Genomic DNA, 17,855 nt, shown 5'->3' on the forward strand with positions numbered 1-17,855 from the left:
GTAGCTGATACCGATCGAGGACCGGGCTGGAAGCCACATATATTGCATTTCTAAGCAGAACCACACTTTGAGCTTTTCTTGGCTAGAAAACTCTTCACAAACATTGTCTGGACAAATACCATAATAACATAACATAACATAGAGCAAACATCAGCACAGCAAGTACTGTAGCTAGTGTTAGCTCGGTTGTGGGTTAGCAAACTGTTGCTACAATTGCTGCTGCAAGGCTAATCAGTTGTGATTAGCGATCACAAACATTGGCCAACGGGACAAAATAATACTAACCTGTTGGTTCTGTGAAACAGCAAAGCTAAGTTAATGTTACCCAGAAACAAAGCAGCCTCCTCATCCGTTTTCAAGCTTTTCATCTCTCGAGGAAGCTGAAGTCGTCGTCTGTTTGCCAGTTTCTTGTTTACGTTTTCCTGTTACAGTAGTGCAGCAGTTGTATTCTGGTGCCTCAGGCTAGGATAAACATTAAAATAACAGGCACAGCTAATATCACACAACAGTCGTCCTGCCTATTCCTCATAATACTGGAATTATTTGTTATTTTTAGTTTTCTCAAGCTCTCAAGTTACTTGTATAACTTTTATTACGTCATGAACATTGTTTTCACAAAACAATAGTAATTGTCTCGAGGTCCTGAACGAAATAATCAAAATTAACTGATGATAATTTGAAAAAATAAAAATTTGAAATGTTCACCATGCTAGTGGTGATGCTAGCTTACCTAGCTGGCAATGTTGAAACAGTGAACTTTCAGTATAGACCATCAATCAGACATTCATCCTTAAAAACTTCATTTACACACCAAAACACTCCTGAGAAAAGGTTAATAGGTTATAGGTTAATTGATATTTATAACTTCAGTCATGTTTTTATGTGCAGCTGCTAATGAAATTAACAAGTAATGAAAGTTTATACCTCAACAAGAAGCATATGTAAACGGGAATTCCACCAATTTTTCCAAAATTCTGCCTGATTTCAGTGAGTGAGATGTAAACAGAGGGATTCAGACGGTTTGGTGTGAAACAGATATAGACACTTTATTTACCATCCAGAACCACCAGAGAACCTACACCAGTCTTCTGAGCTTATATGGAATGTTGATGATGGAAAACAGTGGAAAATCTGGAATAATGAGTTTTCTTTGGGGACTATTTTGCCGCACAGCGCCCTGCATGTCTCCCTCCACCATGAATGGAGTTGAAGTTCTCTAAACTCTCATAAAACAGCGTCTCAGTCATCAGGCAGTGAATTCAGAACCAGCTCATGTAGGAACTTTCTGTAGGAGCTTTTAGAGGGACGTCTGGTTCCCATCACCACCACTGTGAGGAGCTTTTAGAGGGACGTCTGGTTCCCATCACCACCACTGTGAGGAGCTTTTAGAGGGATGTCTGGTTCCCATCACCACCACTGTGAGGAGCTTTTAGACGGACGTCTGGTTCCCATCACCACCACTGTGAGGAGCTTTTAGAGGGGGACGTCTGGTTCCCATCACCACCACTGTGAGCAGCTCTGAGTCTGTCAGTTTATCTAGAACAAAGAGTTTCACACCAAACCGCTCAGAACTGCTCAGAACCGCTCTGTTTACATCTAAAACCACTTATTTTATGTCTAAACCGTTTAAAATGTAGAGAAATGAGATTTAACTATTTAGGAAGCAAACCTCAGACACTAAACGTCTTGCTTGATCGACTACATTTGGAGTGAGTGCTTTAGAGGAACTTGTCTTTCAGTCTTGTCTGCAATATTCAGTGGATGTTGAGTATTTGAAGAGGTCAGTTCTCTGTAAGTAGAGTTTCTGGAAGTCCATAGCCCGGGGCTTTCCTGGAGGAGCACCAGTTCACAGAGCCTAGTCGACTCACTGCCTGTACTATATTCATGGATATTTAGCATGTGGAGGTTTGCCTCATATTCAGATTTTTCAAAGAGTCCAGAGAAGAAACTTAGACCACTGTTCTGATGCCTTTGAGAAGTTTTTCAGGGTTGCGATTAATAATGCAATAAAGGCTGAAGGCGTTCAGTAGCAATCAGTCACCAGCGTCTGTCAGAGTATTTGATGTGATCTCAGGCTTTACTGATTTAAAACTTCATCACCGTCATGACGTTTCACTGCGAGCCGAGAGAATGTTTAAGAGAACAGAGGGATTAAACTGTCCTGTCAAATACAGACAAAAGCATGACAGTAAAAGACAGATCAACACTTCCTATATGGAAAGAAATATATGGACAATTCAAAGACACTGCAGTCGGCGCTGAAATACATTCCAAATACAATGTATTTCAGAATATTTTGCCATATTCACCCTAATATACACTATATTTCCCAAAGTATTCGGTCGTCTGGCTTCACACGCATATGAACTTGAGTGACGTCCCGTTCTTAATCCATAGGGTTTAATATGATGTCGGCCCACCCTTTGCAGCTATAACAGCTTCAGCTCTTCTGGGAAGGCTTTCCACAAGGGTTAGGAGTGTTTACGGGAATTTTTGACCGTTCTCCCAGAACCTCATTTGAGGTCAGACGCTGATGTTGGACGAGAAGGCCTGGCTCACAGTCTCCACTCTAATTCATCCCAAAGGTGTTCTATGGGGTTGAGGTCAGAACTCTGTGCAGGCCAGTCAAGTTCTTCCACACCAAACTGGCTCATCCGTGTCTTTATGGACCTGCTTTGTGCACTGGTGTGCAGTCATGTTGGAACAGGGGTCATTTTACGTGGCCGACCACTTCGTGGCTGAGTTGCTGTCGTTCCCAATCACTTCCACTTTGTTATAATCCCACTGACAGTGGACTGTGGAATATTTAGTAGTGAGGAAATTTCAGGACTGGACTTGCTGCACAGGTGGCGTCCGATCACGGCACCACGCTGGAATTCTCTGAGCTCCTGAGAGCGACCCATTCTTTCACTAATGTCTGTAGAAGCAGTCTGCAGGCCGAGGGGCTCGGCTTTATACACCTGTGGCCATGGAAGAGACTGGAACACCTGGATTCAGTGATCTGGACGGGGGAGTGAAAACTTTTTGTGTATTTTAAAATATATTTCTTTTAAAATATATGGTGAAATATTACACACAGACAAAACATAAATGTATGTAAACATGTTTATCAGCTCCATCTGAAAGTGGAGGAACATCTCCAGAATCCTGTCTGATGCTCTTCACTGTCTGATTCCTTTAGAAATGAGTTTGTGTTCCAGTCTCTTCATGTTAAATCTGATCTGATGGTCCTTTAGCAGGACAGAAGTGAGGGCTGTAGGTACTGATACTCTGAGATGCAGGTCTGATCTGATATCTTGTTCATGTGAAGTACATTGTGTATGAGAGTCTGATTGCAGACGTACGTGGTTCATGTAAAGTACAGCGCAGATCATAGTCGGTTTTGGTGCTATGTAGAGCCATCTACAGCACATTCTCCATCAATCTGAAGAACCATTTTACCATGCAGCAAACCCTAAACATTTGAGTGCTCATGGTTCTATATAGTACCACTGTCTTTACTGAAGAACCCTTGAAGAACCATCTATTTTAAAAAAGTATAGATAATAGCTAAACATGCATTAATGGTGTTTCTTTTGAATATCGCACGTTTTCATTCAGTGGGTAAGTGTTCTAAAAGTGCTCTAAATATGTAAAGATGGTTCTTCAAGGGTACAAGGGATGTAAATGGCCCCCAAAAGGGTTCTTCTATTGTATGCAAGCTTGACACCATAACAATGCCCCTAACAAGAACGTATTTTTGACAAATACAGAACCATTTTCAAAAAGATTCCGAATGGAACCGTCTACAGCACGTTCTTCATCAGTCTGAAGAACAATTTCTCCATGCAGAGAACCTTTTAATCATGCAAAGGGTTGTTTGAATGTTCATGGTTCACTATAGAACCATTTTCTTTAGTAAAGAACCCTTAAAGAACCATATTTTTATTTAAATTCAAGAAATTTACTAAATAAAATGACCCTAAATGAGCAAAAACATCTAAAAATAAATGGAATAATCTCATAATGTTGGTACAAACGCCTCACAAGGGGAAATATAAAATATTTAGACTGGATTTAAGACGATTTCTATTCTTAAGGTGTCATTTTTTGATGTTGTTTTGAAATCATTTCTGTAGGTGTTTGGATTTCTGTTCCAACCTGAGGGTCCTGGGGGTTGGGGTTGGGGGTTAGGGGGGGTAGACTGGGTCTGGTAGAGCTGATGTGGAGCGGTGAGTAAAAATCAATCCCACTGCTCTAAACTTTCAGCTTTAATTCAGAAAGACGTTTTCATTCCAGAGTCAGTCCGGCGTTCAGGCTTTCATCGTTACTGACTCTCTTCTGGGATTAACGTCGATTATTAATTGATTCATTTTCATGAATTAGTTTGGTCAGTCCATCAAACCTCTTAGACAATGCATCCAATCTGGAGACTGACCTCCGGGCTGATCCACTCATCGTCTCCGGCTGGAACCGATCCAGATTTTTCAACCATAATTGCTGTCACTACTAATGATCAATGCAGGCTATTAGAGTCCAATTAGCATAATGCAAATTAGATCTAATTAATATTTACACTGTATCACGGGCCACTCTCCCTGACCCACATCACTCAAATGAACCTGAACTATACCAGGAAAACCAGGGAACACTTTGCACTCGGGTTCTCTCATCTCACAAAGCAAATAATTACCAAACTGTATCAAAACCAAAATAAATGAATATATAATTAGACTAATAATTTACATCATCCAAAGCTGGAGTTAATGAGAGCTCCAGAATTCCTGCACACGATGAGTGCAGCACTATTTCACTGATGTGCTAGATATAGGTTTAAAATACAAGCTCTCACAGATGGTTCTTCAAGGGTTCTTTAGTGAAAGCAGTGGTTTCATATAGAACCATGAACGCTTAAATAACTATGTGCATGCTTAGTTGGTTCTTTGCATTGTGTGATTGTTCTTCAGACTGAGACAGACTGTGTTGTATGTGGTTCTATACGGCACAAAATAATGTTCTGCTATTATTTGCTTGAGATTTTAACAATAGAAGAACCCTTTATTCAAAAGGTTCTATATCGATCCATGTACAGCACATTCCCCCTCAATCTGAAGAAGACCTTTCGTGATGCAAAGAACCATTTAATCACGCAAAAGGTTCTCCGAGTGCTCATGTTTATTTGTAGAACGATTGTCTTTACTAAAGAACCCTTGAAGAACCATCTTTACCTGTAAATATTCAGAAGTTGAGATGTTCTGAATGTTGTTGTTGACACCTGCTGAAGAAATGCCATTAGAACAATTAATTGGCTTGATGGTTTCCATTAGAGACCACTAATTTACGGTAGATCCCATTGGGAGCGATCAATTGCATCTGAAGTCAGAACTCCTGTTAAACCATTTACACTGTGAAATCAACCCATCAGGAAACGCAGGATAAGATTAGTTCTGATTAGAACTGTTGCCTTTGCTAAAGAACCCTTGGAGAACCGTCTTTAAGTGTGTATAAGTGGCTTTAGAGTGTGAAGGAAGAGAGTCACAGCGGCCGCAGGTTCTCCTGATTGAAGAACATCATTATACAGATCTCGAGTTCTGTCTGTTTGAACAAACAGGAACTCACTGCTGTTCAGTCTTTGCTGAACACAGCCACATTCAGCGAGTTCAGACTGAGCCACCAACATGGTGGTGGTAGTTTCATGGAAGACTGATTGGGGGGGTTCTAGGAAGCACCTGGTGGAACATCCAAGGACAACGGGATTGGGATAGGAATAAAGACTTATCTAAAAATAAAATAATGCAAAAATAATGCAGCTGGCAATAAATGAATGAATGTAATATATAGCAGTATATATTACAAATGATTACACTCACACACACAAGTGCACCGCTGTGTCCGGCCTGCTTTGACCACGTATACAAGTATTACATAAAATCAATAAATGATCATGTAAGGAATTCAGACTTTTAGCTACATTTAAAATATTTAAAATTAAATGGCTCAAATTTTTTACACAGAATTTTACATATTTTTTGTTTGTGGCTTTTATTTATAATTGTAATTGTACTTGGACATGACCTGGTCATGAAAGTATTATTATTATTGTTATTATTATTGTTATAATAATAATAATAATTTCAATTATTTTAAACTTTTATGACTATATAAATGTTCATGTTTATAAGCCACATTTTCAATGCGACATTCTGAAAAAAAAGATCTCCACAACTCCACAGCTCTTGTAAAAGTTGGTTCTTCAAACGTTCTTTAAAAAAGAGAACCATGAACACTCAGAACCATTTTCATGCTTTAATGATTCTTTGCATGGTGAAGCTTGTAACACTAGCAGAACCCTTTTAGGTCCTATATAGAACCATATACAACACATTCTCCATCAATCTGAAGAACCACTTCACCGTGCAGAGGAGCCTTTAAGCATTAAAGGGGTGTGTGTGTTCGTGGTTCATGGAGGTCAAGGAGCCGGCCCTGTGACCGGAAGGTCGCTGGTTGGATCCCCAAAGCCGACAGCACATGACTGAGGTGTCCTTCAGCAAGACACCTAACCCCCAACTGCTCCCCGGACGCCGTGGATAGGGCTGCCCACCACTCTGGGCAGGTGTGCTCACTGCCCCCTAGTGTGTGTGTGGTGTTTTACAGCACGGACGGGTTAAATGCGGAAGTCAAATTTCCCTGTTGTGGGACTAAACAGGGCCGGTTCCCTAACCTCCGTTTTATATCATTTTCATCTGCAATTTCCCTCTGGGATCAATAAAGTATTTCGACTCTGATTAATGCTTAATTAGGCTGTTCATTAAAGAACAGCAGCACAGAACGTCCCAAACACGCTGAAGATGAATGAGATCTTCATGCATGTGAACCTACAGATGGACTTTCCTTTGTGTTCTTTATGGTTTGGACTTTTTTCTGGAACTAAGGAAAAAAAACGCTCCAGTTTTTCTGCTTTAAGTCTGGCTTCGCAGACGTGGACGGATCAAAGTGCGTTGGAATCCTCTTCTACAAAAAAATCAATTCCAAGTGATTTGACCAAACAAAACAAAACAAAAGACTGTTTCTCCTCAACCAGCCGAAACGGCATGAAGACATCATGGTGTTTACTCACTTCACCTTCCCGCAAGTGGGTCGAAGATTCCTGAAGAAAGCACACCAGCACTAGAATGGAGCAGAACTACCTATTTGTACCAATCATTTATTCCAGGTTTTACATAAATTATAGGCAAAATTACACGAGCGTATAAATTTAGAAGTCTACTGTCATGTATCTGGAGGGGGACTGAGGGACACACACAGATCCAGAGAGAGGAAACAAAAGAAATATGAAGAAATCAAACAAAACGGCCGGAGCCTTGCAAGATAAAACCACACCATCTGAACACATCGTACCACAGAAGCTTAAATACGAGGAATGCAGCAAAGCCTTGTAGTAAAAACAGCACACAGAACAAAAATGCATGGCTGACCGATTCATACACACAGTCCACAATTAACACATCTAATACAGAGCTGGGCAAAATCCAGTTTTAATATTGATGAACTGACGAAAATCACGTCCCCATTCTGATCACAGAGCATCTGAGAGCTGGGCAGTGTTGCCATTCACAACAGAGCAGAACAGGTGTTTATCACCTCCCTCCCCACATATATAGACATAAACTCAAGCAATGAGCTGGATTTACTCGATTCCCGTCATTTTCACGTGAATAAAATACACTAAAAGTAAACAAACTGTGTTTTTTCACGCAGAAATGATGCACACATTTCAATCACGTTAATTCGTCATGTTTTTCAGTGAGGACAGGGTTCCTCGCACTTCCTTAAAGAGGAATATACCTCTAGAGTCAGTCTGAGAAAAGGACGGCTCCACTGATCTTTCCAAATTTCTACGGAATTTAACCGTCAAGGTGTAAACAAAGTCGGTCAGAGTGGTCCGATGTGGAATAGCTCTCAGATTTACTAACATCTTTTATTCTTGCCCTGAGCAATTAAATCTCAACGTCTAAAAATCAGAGATCTGGCGTGGTGTGACCCATCAGTGGTTCTAGCGCTGCTACGGATGCGGTTCTATTAGGTCAGGCCCCTAAAGTAGAGGGGAGATTATATAATCGGCTGTAACAGTGGCATCAATGTCATCCAGAACAGCCAAATGTGTCTGAAATATTAAAACGTCTTGTGTTTTGTACAGTTAAAACAGTCTGGGGTCAACGTGACCCCAAAGAACCCTGAAGATGTGCTAATAATAAGTACAGGACATTGAAAACAGGTTAATTTGATGCCCAGTTGTGCTCATTAATTTAGGACCCATGTGTCAAACACAAAAGTCGTATCCGGCCAGCAAAATTACTTTCATTTTCTATGACTATTCTATGACTGCACTACAGTTCCCAGCATGCACTGCAACGAAATGTGTGCTCCCACCCCCTCCCCAGCAATGATCTATGGGTCTGCCCCACAAAAACAAACAGAACAGAACAGAGATGCCAGGGCAGGCGTCCAGTTCGAGTTTTAATAAAGCTCTGCACTCTGGGGACTTTTAATTTTTAAATTAAATGAATTTTTAAATGACAGTGAAATGCCACTAATGTAGTGATTTTAGTTATTTTATATAAAATAATGAATTTTTATTTAAAATTGCTTTTTAATTGTTCAAGTATTCAGCGTCTGTTTTTTGCCGTTGTAGTTTCGGCGTATTTTGAACAAACAATAGCCAGTTAGTGTTTGAGATTGACGGCCCTGATTTAGAAATAGTCATTAAAAGAATAATTTATTTAAAGACACTAAATGCTGAACGGGGTCAAAGATATTAGGACAGTTAACGCCTTTAAAAGCTCCCTCACAGAAACGTATTAAACCAGATTTACCACAATTTCACCACCATTAATATTACATCCAAACACGTCACCACCGCTGTGAAGAACTCTGAGAACCATTCAACACCAAACCACGGAGAAGATGGGTGGAGCTCTCCTCTGAGTCAGGACTGCACGGGAGAAGTGCTCAGATCAGCACAGCCTCAACGCCACCACGTCAGAACACAGAACATCAGTGGGTCAAATCAAAGTCCACAAACATCTCATGCCTCAAACTTTCGAGCTGCTCCTTCACAATCTGCTGAAATTTAACAGCCGGCCAATTGAAAATTTGGACACCCGTCTTTGCTTAAAGTGGACAATATCTACAAGAGGGATGCTCTATCATTACAAATATGGAATGCTTTTGAATGCTGATTTTATTGGAGTGATGACATCAGGGTAAAAATAAAAAACAAACATTAAAAAAACGAACCATATCTGGAGAAAAACTCTCTCTGTATAGGTACCAACATTTCATCAGATGAAAGAGTCAGATGCATTTCTGATACACATGCAAGGTTTGAAGGCTGAATCAGAAAGAACAGCAATGTACAAAATAATAATTACAGTTATATTTAAACAATGCACTTTCCATAGCACCTCAAGTTTTCGGGTATTTAGGACGAGAGCCGCTGCTGGGGGGTGTTTTCTAGGAAGCACCTGGAGGAACATCCAAGGACAGTGGGATTGGGATTAGGATTGGGAGAGAAAATGCCCAAAATGACTTACTTGGTTATTAATCTTAAAGGAAAAGTCTAAAATGTTGGAGATAAATGGATGAATGTGAAGAAGCACCGATAAGAACAATGTAAATAATAACCTGCCAGTAGGCGAATTATTCTTATGATTAGACTTATTGTTATAAATTATTCATTCTCTGCTATGAAATTGTGTTGGTACAGACCTTTAGAGATTTAGGGTTTAAGATCAGCTGTAAAACTGGGATTAGGATTTAGACTGATGCTGGGATTAAGACTGGCACTGGGATTTTGCATAACTGTAAAATTGGGCTTGGCTGGGGTCAGATGGACGGATTCGGCTTGGTTAGGGATGGATGGAGGGATGGATGGATGGAGAAAGGAAGTGATCCTCTGTTTTTTTTGAAAGTGCACCACTGTTCTCCAGTCAGTTCACGTCTTTCCTCACGTTGGTTCTCCGGATGCAGGTCTCAGTCGTTTTCGTTGCGGCCACACGAGGACGGTGAACATTCCCGTGGTGACTGTGCCGCGCTGGTGTTAGCCAACAAAAGAGTGTGTAGGTGTGTGCGTGTGTGTATGTGTGTGTATGTATGTGCTTGTGTGGCGATGTTAGCTGTCCACACTGCTCGACCCGTCCTGACCTGAGGAAGCCCTTCAGCCGAGGAAGCAGACCGGGCCTACCTCAAAACCAAACCGCTGGTTAGCATCTCCAAAGTCATTCAACATGACGTCAATGATGGGCACCTGATCGATACGGGGCGTGTTTATCTCCAGCACGGTCTTCGCGTAGCCCTGCTTCAGCTAAAAACAACAACAAAAAAGATGCTTCAATCAGCAAAATCAATAACCCAAAAACCACTAATACCAATAATTTAACCCTTAGAAGTCCAGAGTTATAGTTGTTGTTTTGACGTCCAAATCATTAAAACCCTTTATGTAATTGAAAATAATACAGACAACATATCAAATGTTGAATTAATGAAGCGGTGATGCAGCAGAGTGGTGAACACGGCCCTGTCCTAAATGTCTGGAACATGTTTCTGCCATTAAATTCAAAACAAAAACATATTTTTGTTTAAAAAAGTCAAATTTCTTCAGTTTTCAGTGAAGTAAGGTGTTTAAACGATTCACTGTTTGTCTGCCGGCTCAGATCGTCTTCCTGGGGCATCGGGTCAGAAGCTCTGGAACTGCTCCCCCCAGCACAGTCGTGACGTTACAGCGCTGTACGACGCGCTTTGATTGATGCAAATTATGTTTCGCATGACATCATCGGTCACGTCATAAACACACTGCTTAAAATTTCAGCACCCACAACTTAAAACGCCTTCCCTGCATCCCTGCAGCAAATCATAATTAATCAATTTATCACCAGCAACTTCCACACTGTTTCACACTTCCACGGACTGTTTCAAAGTCCTTTGCTGATTAAATTATTAAGTTAAATTAAATTAATGAAAAAAAATCTTCTAAAAAACAAAAAAACTGAATTTAACAAACGATTACTCATCTAATTATTCAAGGACTCAAATCTAATGATCTAGACCCGCCCTGCTTTTGATTTACACTCAGTATGGACACCGCAGCCTTGACCTCTGTTTCAATGACACAATGTTTGTCTAATTAAAATCAGAATATATCTCCTCTTTTACTTAAACACAATATGATAGGGACTTTTAAAAGCTTTGCTGTGATTTAATCCAATCAGATTAGAAATCATCTAAAACTCCACGGTTTTTGTCGCTGCTGGTGGTGAACTTGATCCACCGTATGTGTGTGTGAAGGTTTACCGAGCAGCCGTCTGAGACGGCCTTGATGAACGGATTGTTGTCATACGACATCTCCTCGTCGTTGGAGCCGAGGAAGCGCAGCGCTTTGTCGTAGCTGTCGGATTTGGCGTCGTGCCAGGCCACGGACTGGTGGCAGATGTAGGTGAAGTTCTGCCGGGCTGAAGAACTCAGCAGCTTGAGGAACGTCATCTGGACCGAGGTGATCGAGCTCTCCTCCACGTCCACGTAGGAAAGCTGTGAAGCAGAGCAGGGGTTACAGAAACGAACAGGGGAAGGATCTGCTGGCAGAATCTGCCAGACTAAACAGAAAACAAGCTGCTGTCTGTCCGTCTGTCTGCTCACACGTCTCCTTTCAAATCCATGACAAATGATACTCACTATTTTCCCACGCTTGAATTCACTGAACCAGGAGCCTGGCGTCTCCTTCGGCCAGTTAGATATTCTAACCTGTTTGGAGAAAGAAATAAACAGAGTCAGAAATTTGTTTGATTTGGTCTGAAACACAAATCGAATGTGCCTCTTTCAGACTTTGCCCACAAATCTGCTCTTTCACAGCTACTGAAGTGAGTTTAGACAAGCTTTAAATATCCCATTCATTATTCATGAACCCTCCAAGAACTGTTTCTGTCTGTGTCTCTTTGTGATGATCCAGCACAGAAATCCAGTTCAAACCCTTCCTGAATCCGTAGAGCCGCCCTTTCCATGGCATCTTATCTCGAGATCATACGAGACTCACAGCTGGAGTTATGAGCCTGTGAAGAGGGGCTGAGACACACGTCATCTGCCTCTCACCGTGTGGAGCTGCTGGATTCGTGTGTCCGTCTACATTCTGAGTGAAACTGACCGACGGACGTTCAGGAGGTCACTAAGGACTGACCGTCACGCCGGAAACCCTTCATTCTTCATTCAGTCCACATCGGAGACTAGTGAGAAACGGCGTCAGAGAGTTTCCAGCTGCTGAAGCTGCTGCAGCGGGTTTGGAAAGTAGTGATGAAGATAACGGAGCGTTTAGATATGAAACACATGAGGATCCTGTTCTATGAAGAACCTTTAGAGGAGGGTTTAAGAAGAGAGGAACTCAGACCACAGAGGGATAAGGTACTGCTTTAGAATTGCTAGCTAGATAAGTTATCTGTGTGGCCTACACTGCTAGCTAGTATACATACTATATGTTATATGTATTACTGTTATATTTATATGAATAACCGGCTCTAAGTGTAGGTGTTGTGATATAAACCGAGTCTGTCTCTTGGTCTCATGGTAAGGGAAAGTTTCTAAAATCTGGTCCATGTATCTGATATTCTTCATGTGCAGATCAGCTGTAAGCTTATAAGATTATTAACTAATTTCTAGACATTTTTATGTGTTTTGAGTAATTATGTAAAGCCAAATTTTCACCAAAAAAACAAATATTTTTGTTTATTTTAAGAAACTGTGCTTGAAACAATCAAAATGTATCTGCCACTACAGTGAAAGGGTTTTACATATTAACATTAAAACCTTCAGAATGAGCAACATTAGATATTCAGACGAGATTTGAGATGATTTCTCTTGGTATGATGTCATTTCAGTGTTTTGTAAAGCTTGTCTGACCTCACAACAGTTCCTATGAAGGAAAGCATTTGTGGGCGGAGCTTAGAGGTCAGTGTAATTAGTGGACAGTACTTACTCCAGAGGACTTTTTATCAGGGTAGATGCAGGTTTCACCTCCTGCAGTGAAGTTACAGTACACTTTAAAGGAGTCGCCTATGCATCCCATGTTGGGATCGATCCAGTATTCCCCTACAAACACACAGCACAGCACACACTCCGTAACTCCAATATCCCACGATATCAGGTCACTAAACACGGACATTTATACACATATTGATCCTCCGGTCACTAAAGTGCAATTTAACAGCATGAAACTCATTAATTACTCGTATAAATGAAACTGATTCGTTTGTTTTTTACATTAGGATTGAAATACAATCATATGAACACTCTTAAAGATGGTTCTTCAAGGGTTCTTCTACCTCTCAAATGGTTCTCTGCATGCTGAAATGGTTCTTCAGGTCGAGGGAGAACGTGTTGCATATGATCCCCCATAGAGCCTTTTTGAAAAGGTTCTATTTAGCACCAAAAACGTTCTTCAACTTAAGCTTCTAACAAGAGAAGAATCATCTATAGCACAACTATGTGCATTTCCTGTCAATCTGAAGAACCTTTTATGATGCAAAAAAAATCAAGCAAAGGGTTTTTTTGGTGCTCATGGTTCTATATAGAACCATTCTTTCTCCAAAGAACCCTTTGTATATAAAAATAAAAAATGTGCAACACATTCTCAATCAATCTGAATAATCATTTCACCATGCAAAGGGTTCTATATAGAGTGCATGGTTCTAAAAAGAACCACTTGAAAAACCATCTTTTTGTAAAATGGTTCTATATAGAAGGATAAATGGTGAAGTGGTTCTTCAGATTGATGGAGAATGTGTTGTATATGGTTCTTTATTAACCTTTTTCCAAAGGGTTCTACATAGCCCCAAAAATGGTTCTTCTAGTGTTATGATGTCCAGCTTGTAACAATAAAAGAATCTTTCTTGGTTCTATACAGAACCATACACAAAATGTCAATCTGAGGAATCATTTCATTCAGCAAAGAGCCATGGTTGTATATAGAACCACTGTATTTGCTAAAGAACTCTTGAAGAACCAATTTTTAAAGATGTTGTGGAAGCATAGATTCTATATAGGGCCAGTTCATGGTGAAATGGTTCTTCAGAGTGATGGAGAATGTGCTGTATATGGTTCTGTATAAATCTTTTGAAAACAGGTTCTATATTGCACCAAAAATGGTTCCTTCTAGAGTCATGACGTCAAACTTGTAACAACAGAAGAATACTTTTTGGTGCCACATAGAACCATATACAATATGATCCCCATCAGTGTGAAGAACCATTTCACCATGTAGGGAACCATGGTTGTATATAGAACCACTGTCTTTGTTAAAGAACCCTTGAAGAACCATCTTTTTTTAAGTGTGCTAATCGTCCTGTCCTTATGTTCTGTGAATTCACCATCAGGGAAGTCCGGCTGGCTGAGCTGGAGGTCCTTGCAGGTTCTGGCCGGATTGTCCTGCGTGCCCAGAGGGAACTTCATACGCTCGATGTCCAGTTTGAGGTTGTTGAGGGAACCGAATACGTCCTCTATTCCCTCCATGCCCTCCATGCCGTAGTCCATCATTCCGGCCGCTTCATCGTCCTGCATGTCTGGTGACCTCCTCGACTTCTTGGACATCTGGATGGGCAGTGGCTGGATGATGTCACCAGCAGGACCCTGATTAAAACGGAATCACAGATCAATTTCTCCAAATACCAGTTACATAATATCACATTTAAGAGGAGAGACTCTTAGAACTAACAGAATCAATGGTTCTTCAAGGGTTCTTTACTAAAGACAATGGTTCTATATAGAACCATGAACTCTCAAAGAACTTTTCACATGCGTAAATGGTTCTCTGTATGGTAAAACTTGTTCTTCAGATTTAAGGAGGATGTGCTACATATGATTCTATATAGAACCTTTATGAAAAGGGTTCTATTTAGCCCTAAAAAAGGTTCTTCAATTTTTATGATGTCAAGCCTGCAACAACAGAAGAACCATCTAGAGCACATACATGCACATTTTCCATCAGTCTGAAGAACCATTTCATGATGCAAAGAACTCTTTAAGGGTTATTTGAGTGCTTATGGTTCTATACAGAACCATTTCCTTCTCTAAAGAACCCTTGAAGAACCATCTTTTTAAATGGTAGATAAAACCATACACAGCATGTTTTCCATCAATCTTCAGATTCCCTTCATCAGGCACAGGGTTCTGTATAGAACCCATGGTTCTAAAAAACACTTGAAGAACCACCTTTTCAAGAGCAAAAGGTTCTATGAGTGCTCATGGTTCTATATAGAACCATTTTATTCTCCAAAGAACCCCTGAAGAACCATCTTTAAGAGTGTACATAAAATCACATACAACACATTCTCCATCAATCTGAATACCCATTTCACCAAGCAAAGGGTTCTACATAGAACACATGGCTCTAAAAAGAACCACCTGAAGAACCATCTTTTTAAAGAGTGTAAAATGGTTCTATATAGAAGGATAAATTCTATGTAGAGCCAGTTTATGGTGAAATGGTTCTTCAGGTTGATGGAGAATGTGTTGCATATGGTTCTTTATAAACCTTTTCCAAAAGGGTTCTACATAGCAGCAGAAATGGTTCTTCTAGGGTTACGATGTCAAGCTTGTAACAACAGAAGAACCTTTTTTGCTGCTATATTGAACCACACACAACTTGTTCCCTATCAATCTGAAGAACTGCTTCATCCAGCAAAGAACCACAGTTGTATACAGAACCACCGCCTTTGCTAAAGAACCCTTGACAAATCGTTTGGAGGGTGTGAAGGAAATGGTTCTGTTTATAAGCATGATTGTTATTTCGACTCTTAGAAGTGAAGATGAGAGACGTGTGCTGTGGCCTGTGGCTCTTCACTGAAACACTGTCATCCAGATTTGATAAAAAGCTTTAAAACTACATTCAAGTCAGCCTAAGGGCGGAGTCTATCACTTACAGGTGGTCCGGGGGGTCCTATCAATCCAGGCTCTCCCTTCTGACCTGCTGGACCCTTCAGAAACACAGATCATCAGGATCATTTGGGAACAAACAGTTCATTACTGAAGGACACGCACAGACGACATTGATCCTGGAGAGAAAACTGCAGCAACAAATGAATTAAAATAGGATGAAGTGCCCAGATTTTAGGAAGTGTGTGTACAATCAGTGCAGAGGTGGATATTCCCGTGTTCGGGAGTCAGGGCTCCAAATGAACTCTCAGCAGATCCACCTGCCACTTCATTTGTTTAGCAGACACTTTGTTTTGACCCGCGCTGTGCGGCTGCGCATGAAAAATAACACAAGATCTACAGTGTGATTACTGAGGGAAAGAGGCGAGGCGGCGGCGAGGCGGCGGCGAGGCGGACCCAAGCGCAGAACTGGAAACCAGTGAGAAAGAGGATTAAACATCGGGCCAGCGGAGTGTCTGTCTGGGACGCTGCCAATGTGACCCGGAGCCAGGCTCGAACCGCCACTGTACTGATCGGCGGTCCGTGGAGTTACTGCTGCACCACCGGGACACACGGGTGACGGCGGGTAAAGCACCTCAAGGAAGGGGAAATGAAAAGGCCGGAAACGTCAAAACCAAAGCTGAACTGGAAAGGCGAAACACACCTCCTCTGTAAGAACGAACTGGAGGTAGACTGGTTGAGCTGTCTGCTCTTGGCGGAGCAGCAACTTTTCCATTTCTTGAAGCCGTTTACAGCTTTTTCCTTGTCTAAGTACCGTACCGGTCACCCCTCTACAAAGGTGTGACAAGCACTAGTTTTTTGTTGCCACAGCCTTAAGCAGAGGAGTCCGCAGGTGTGCCGAGTTGGATCTAATCAGCCCGAGGGCTCCGGGGAACTGGAGTTCCCTGACGTTATGGACCCTTGCTGCCGTCGCCCTCTGCTGGCAGCAGTCGGTGCAGGCTGGACACCTTGCTGCCGTCGCCCTCTGCTGGCGTGAAGCGGCGGCATACCGAACAGAACAACGGCCTCGTTCCCCGACCGTTCTCAAGAAGAAATTCCTTCTTAAACCCACACATGCAGTTCTGACGTTCTGATGTGTTCTTTGTTTTCTGGTAAGAACAGAATCTCGACACACTCAAGAGCACAGAGGAGAGAACGGTTCTGCACTTTAAGAACATAACATGAACCTGACGGAGACTTTTTCTTGGGACCTTCACCACATGGGGAGATATTCATGGATGAGAAACATTATCTGGCTTGTCTTCTTGTAAACTAACCAATCGCTGGACTCTCCATTTTTGGCTTTTCTCATTAAAGAAAATGAGAAAGTTCTTTGACCTTCACCTCTTCGGTCTCTGTCTCCTCCGGGGAGGTTTTCTCTGCAGACGTCTTGACCCCCGTGATGTAACCCCACACTGTTTTTGTTTGTCTGCTTTAGCTGAGGCGGCTGGACCTGAGGCGATTTTTTTAACCGTTTGGTCGTGAATTAGCATTGAGGCTGCCTCTGTGGCCTCCCGAGTCTCCCGAGTGATTCGCTCTGTATTGCGTAATGTCACAAATCGCTCTTACTGTTGATTATTTGTGTGTGTTTTTGTTTATCTACCGCTGTGACTGGCAGGTTCAGTAAATTCTCCCACCAGTATCCAGTTAGAAATGAAGGTTCTGTGCAGGTACATGATTCGTTCATCAAGGTCCAAACAGTGTAGATGTTCCTCAAAGCTCCAGCAGTGGGTTTAAGGTCTGATAGTGGAGCTTAAATCAGGTTCTCCAGGTGAAAAGTTGGTATTTGTTCCTTTTCATAACCGAATGTTTTAAAACAGAGCAGTAGAGTAAAAGCCTGGAGGCGAGGCGAGGCGGGGTGTGTGGAGTCAGTCCAGCTTAGAACATCATCTCAGTGGATTATGGTTCAGTTATGTTCCCTGACT

At 41.5% G+C, this 17,855-nt stretch overlaps 1 protein-coding gene across 2 annotated transcripts in view; it reads right to left on the reverse strand.

The window, feature by feature from the left end:
- Nucleotides 1-7,163: 7,163 nt before the first annotated feature.
- col11a1b (collagen, type XI, alpha 1b) overlaps nt 7,164-17,855 on the reverse strand; it is a 210,906-nt gene continuing 200,214 nt past the window's right edge. For both annotated transcript variants that reach the window (XM_037547674.1, XM_037547675.1), the window contains 6 exons: nt 15,939-15,992; nt 14,388-14,646; nt 12,998-13,110; nt 11,707-11,775; nt 11,329-11,562; nt 7,164-10,342 (listed from right to left, as the gene is read on the reverse strand). In XM_037547674.1, the coding sequence (XP_037403571.1) occupies nt 10,196-10,342; nt 11,329-11,562; nt 11,707-11,775; nt 12,998-13,110; nt 14,388-14,646; nt 15,939-15,992 (876 nt within the window). In that variant the 3' untranslated portion in view covers nt 7,164-10,195. The remainder of the gene's footprint in view (nt 10,343-11,328; nt 11,563-11,706; nt 11,776-12,997; nt 13,111-14,387; nt 14,647-15,938; nt 15,993-17,855) is intronic.

This window comes from Pygocentrus nattereri, chromosome 19 (assembly GCF_015220715.1).
Source record: "Pygocentrus nattereri isolate fPygNat1 chromosome 19, fPygNat1.pri, whole genome shotgun sequence".
Classification (NCBI taxonomy): domain Eukaryota; kingdom Metazoa; phylum Chordata; class Actinopteri; order Characiformes; family Serrasalmidae; genus Pygocentrus; species Pygocentrus nattereri.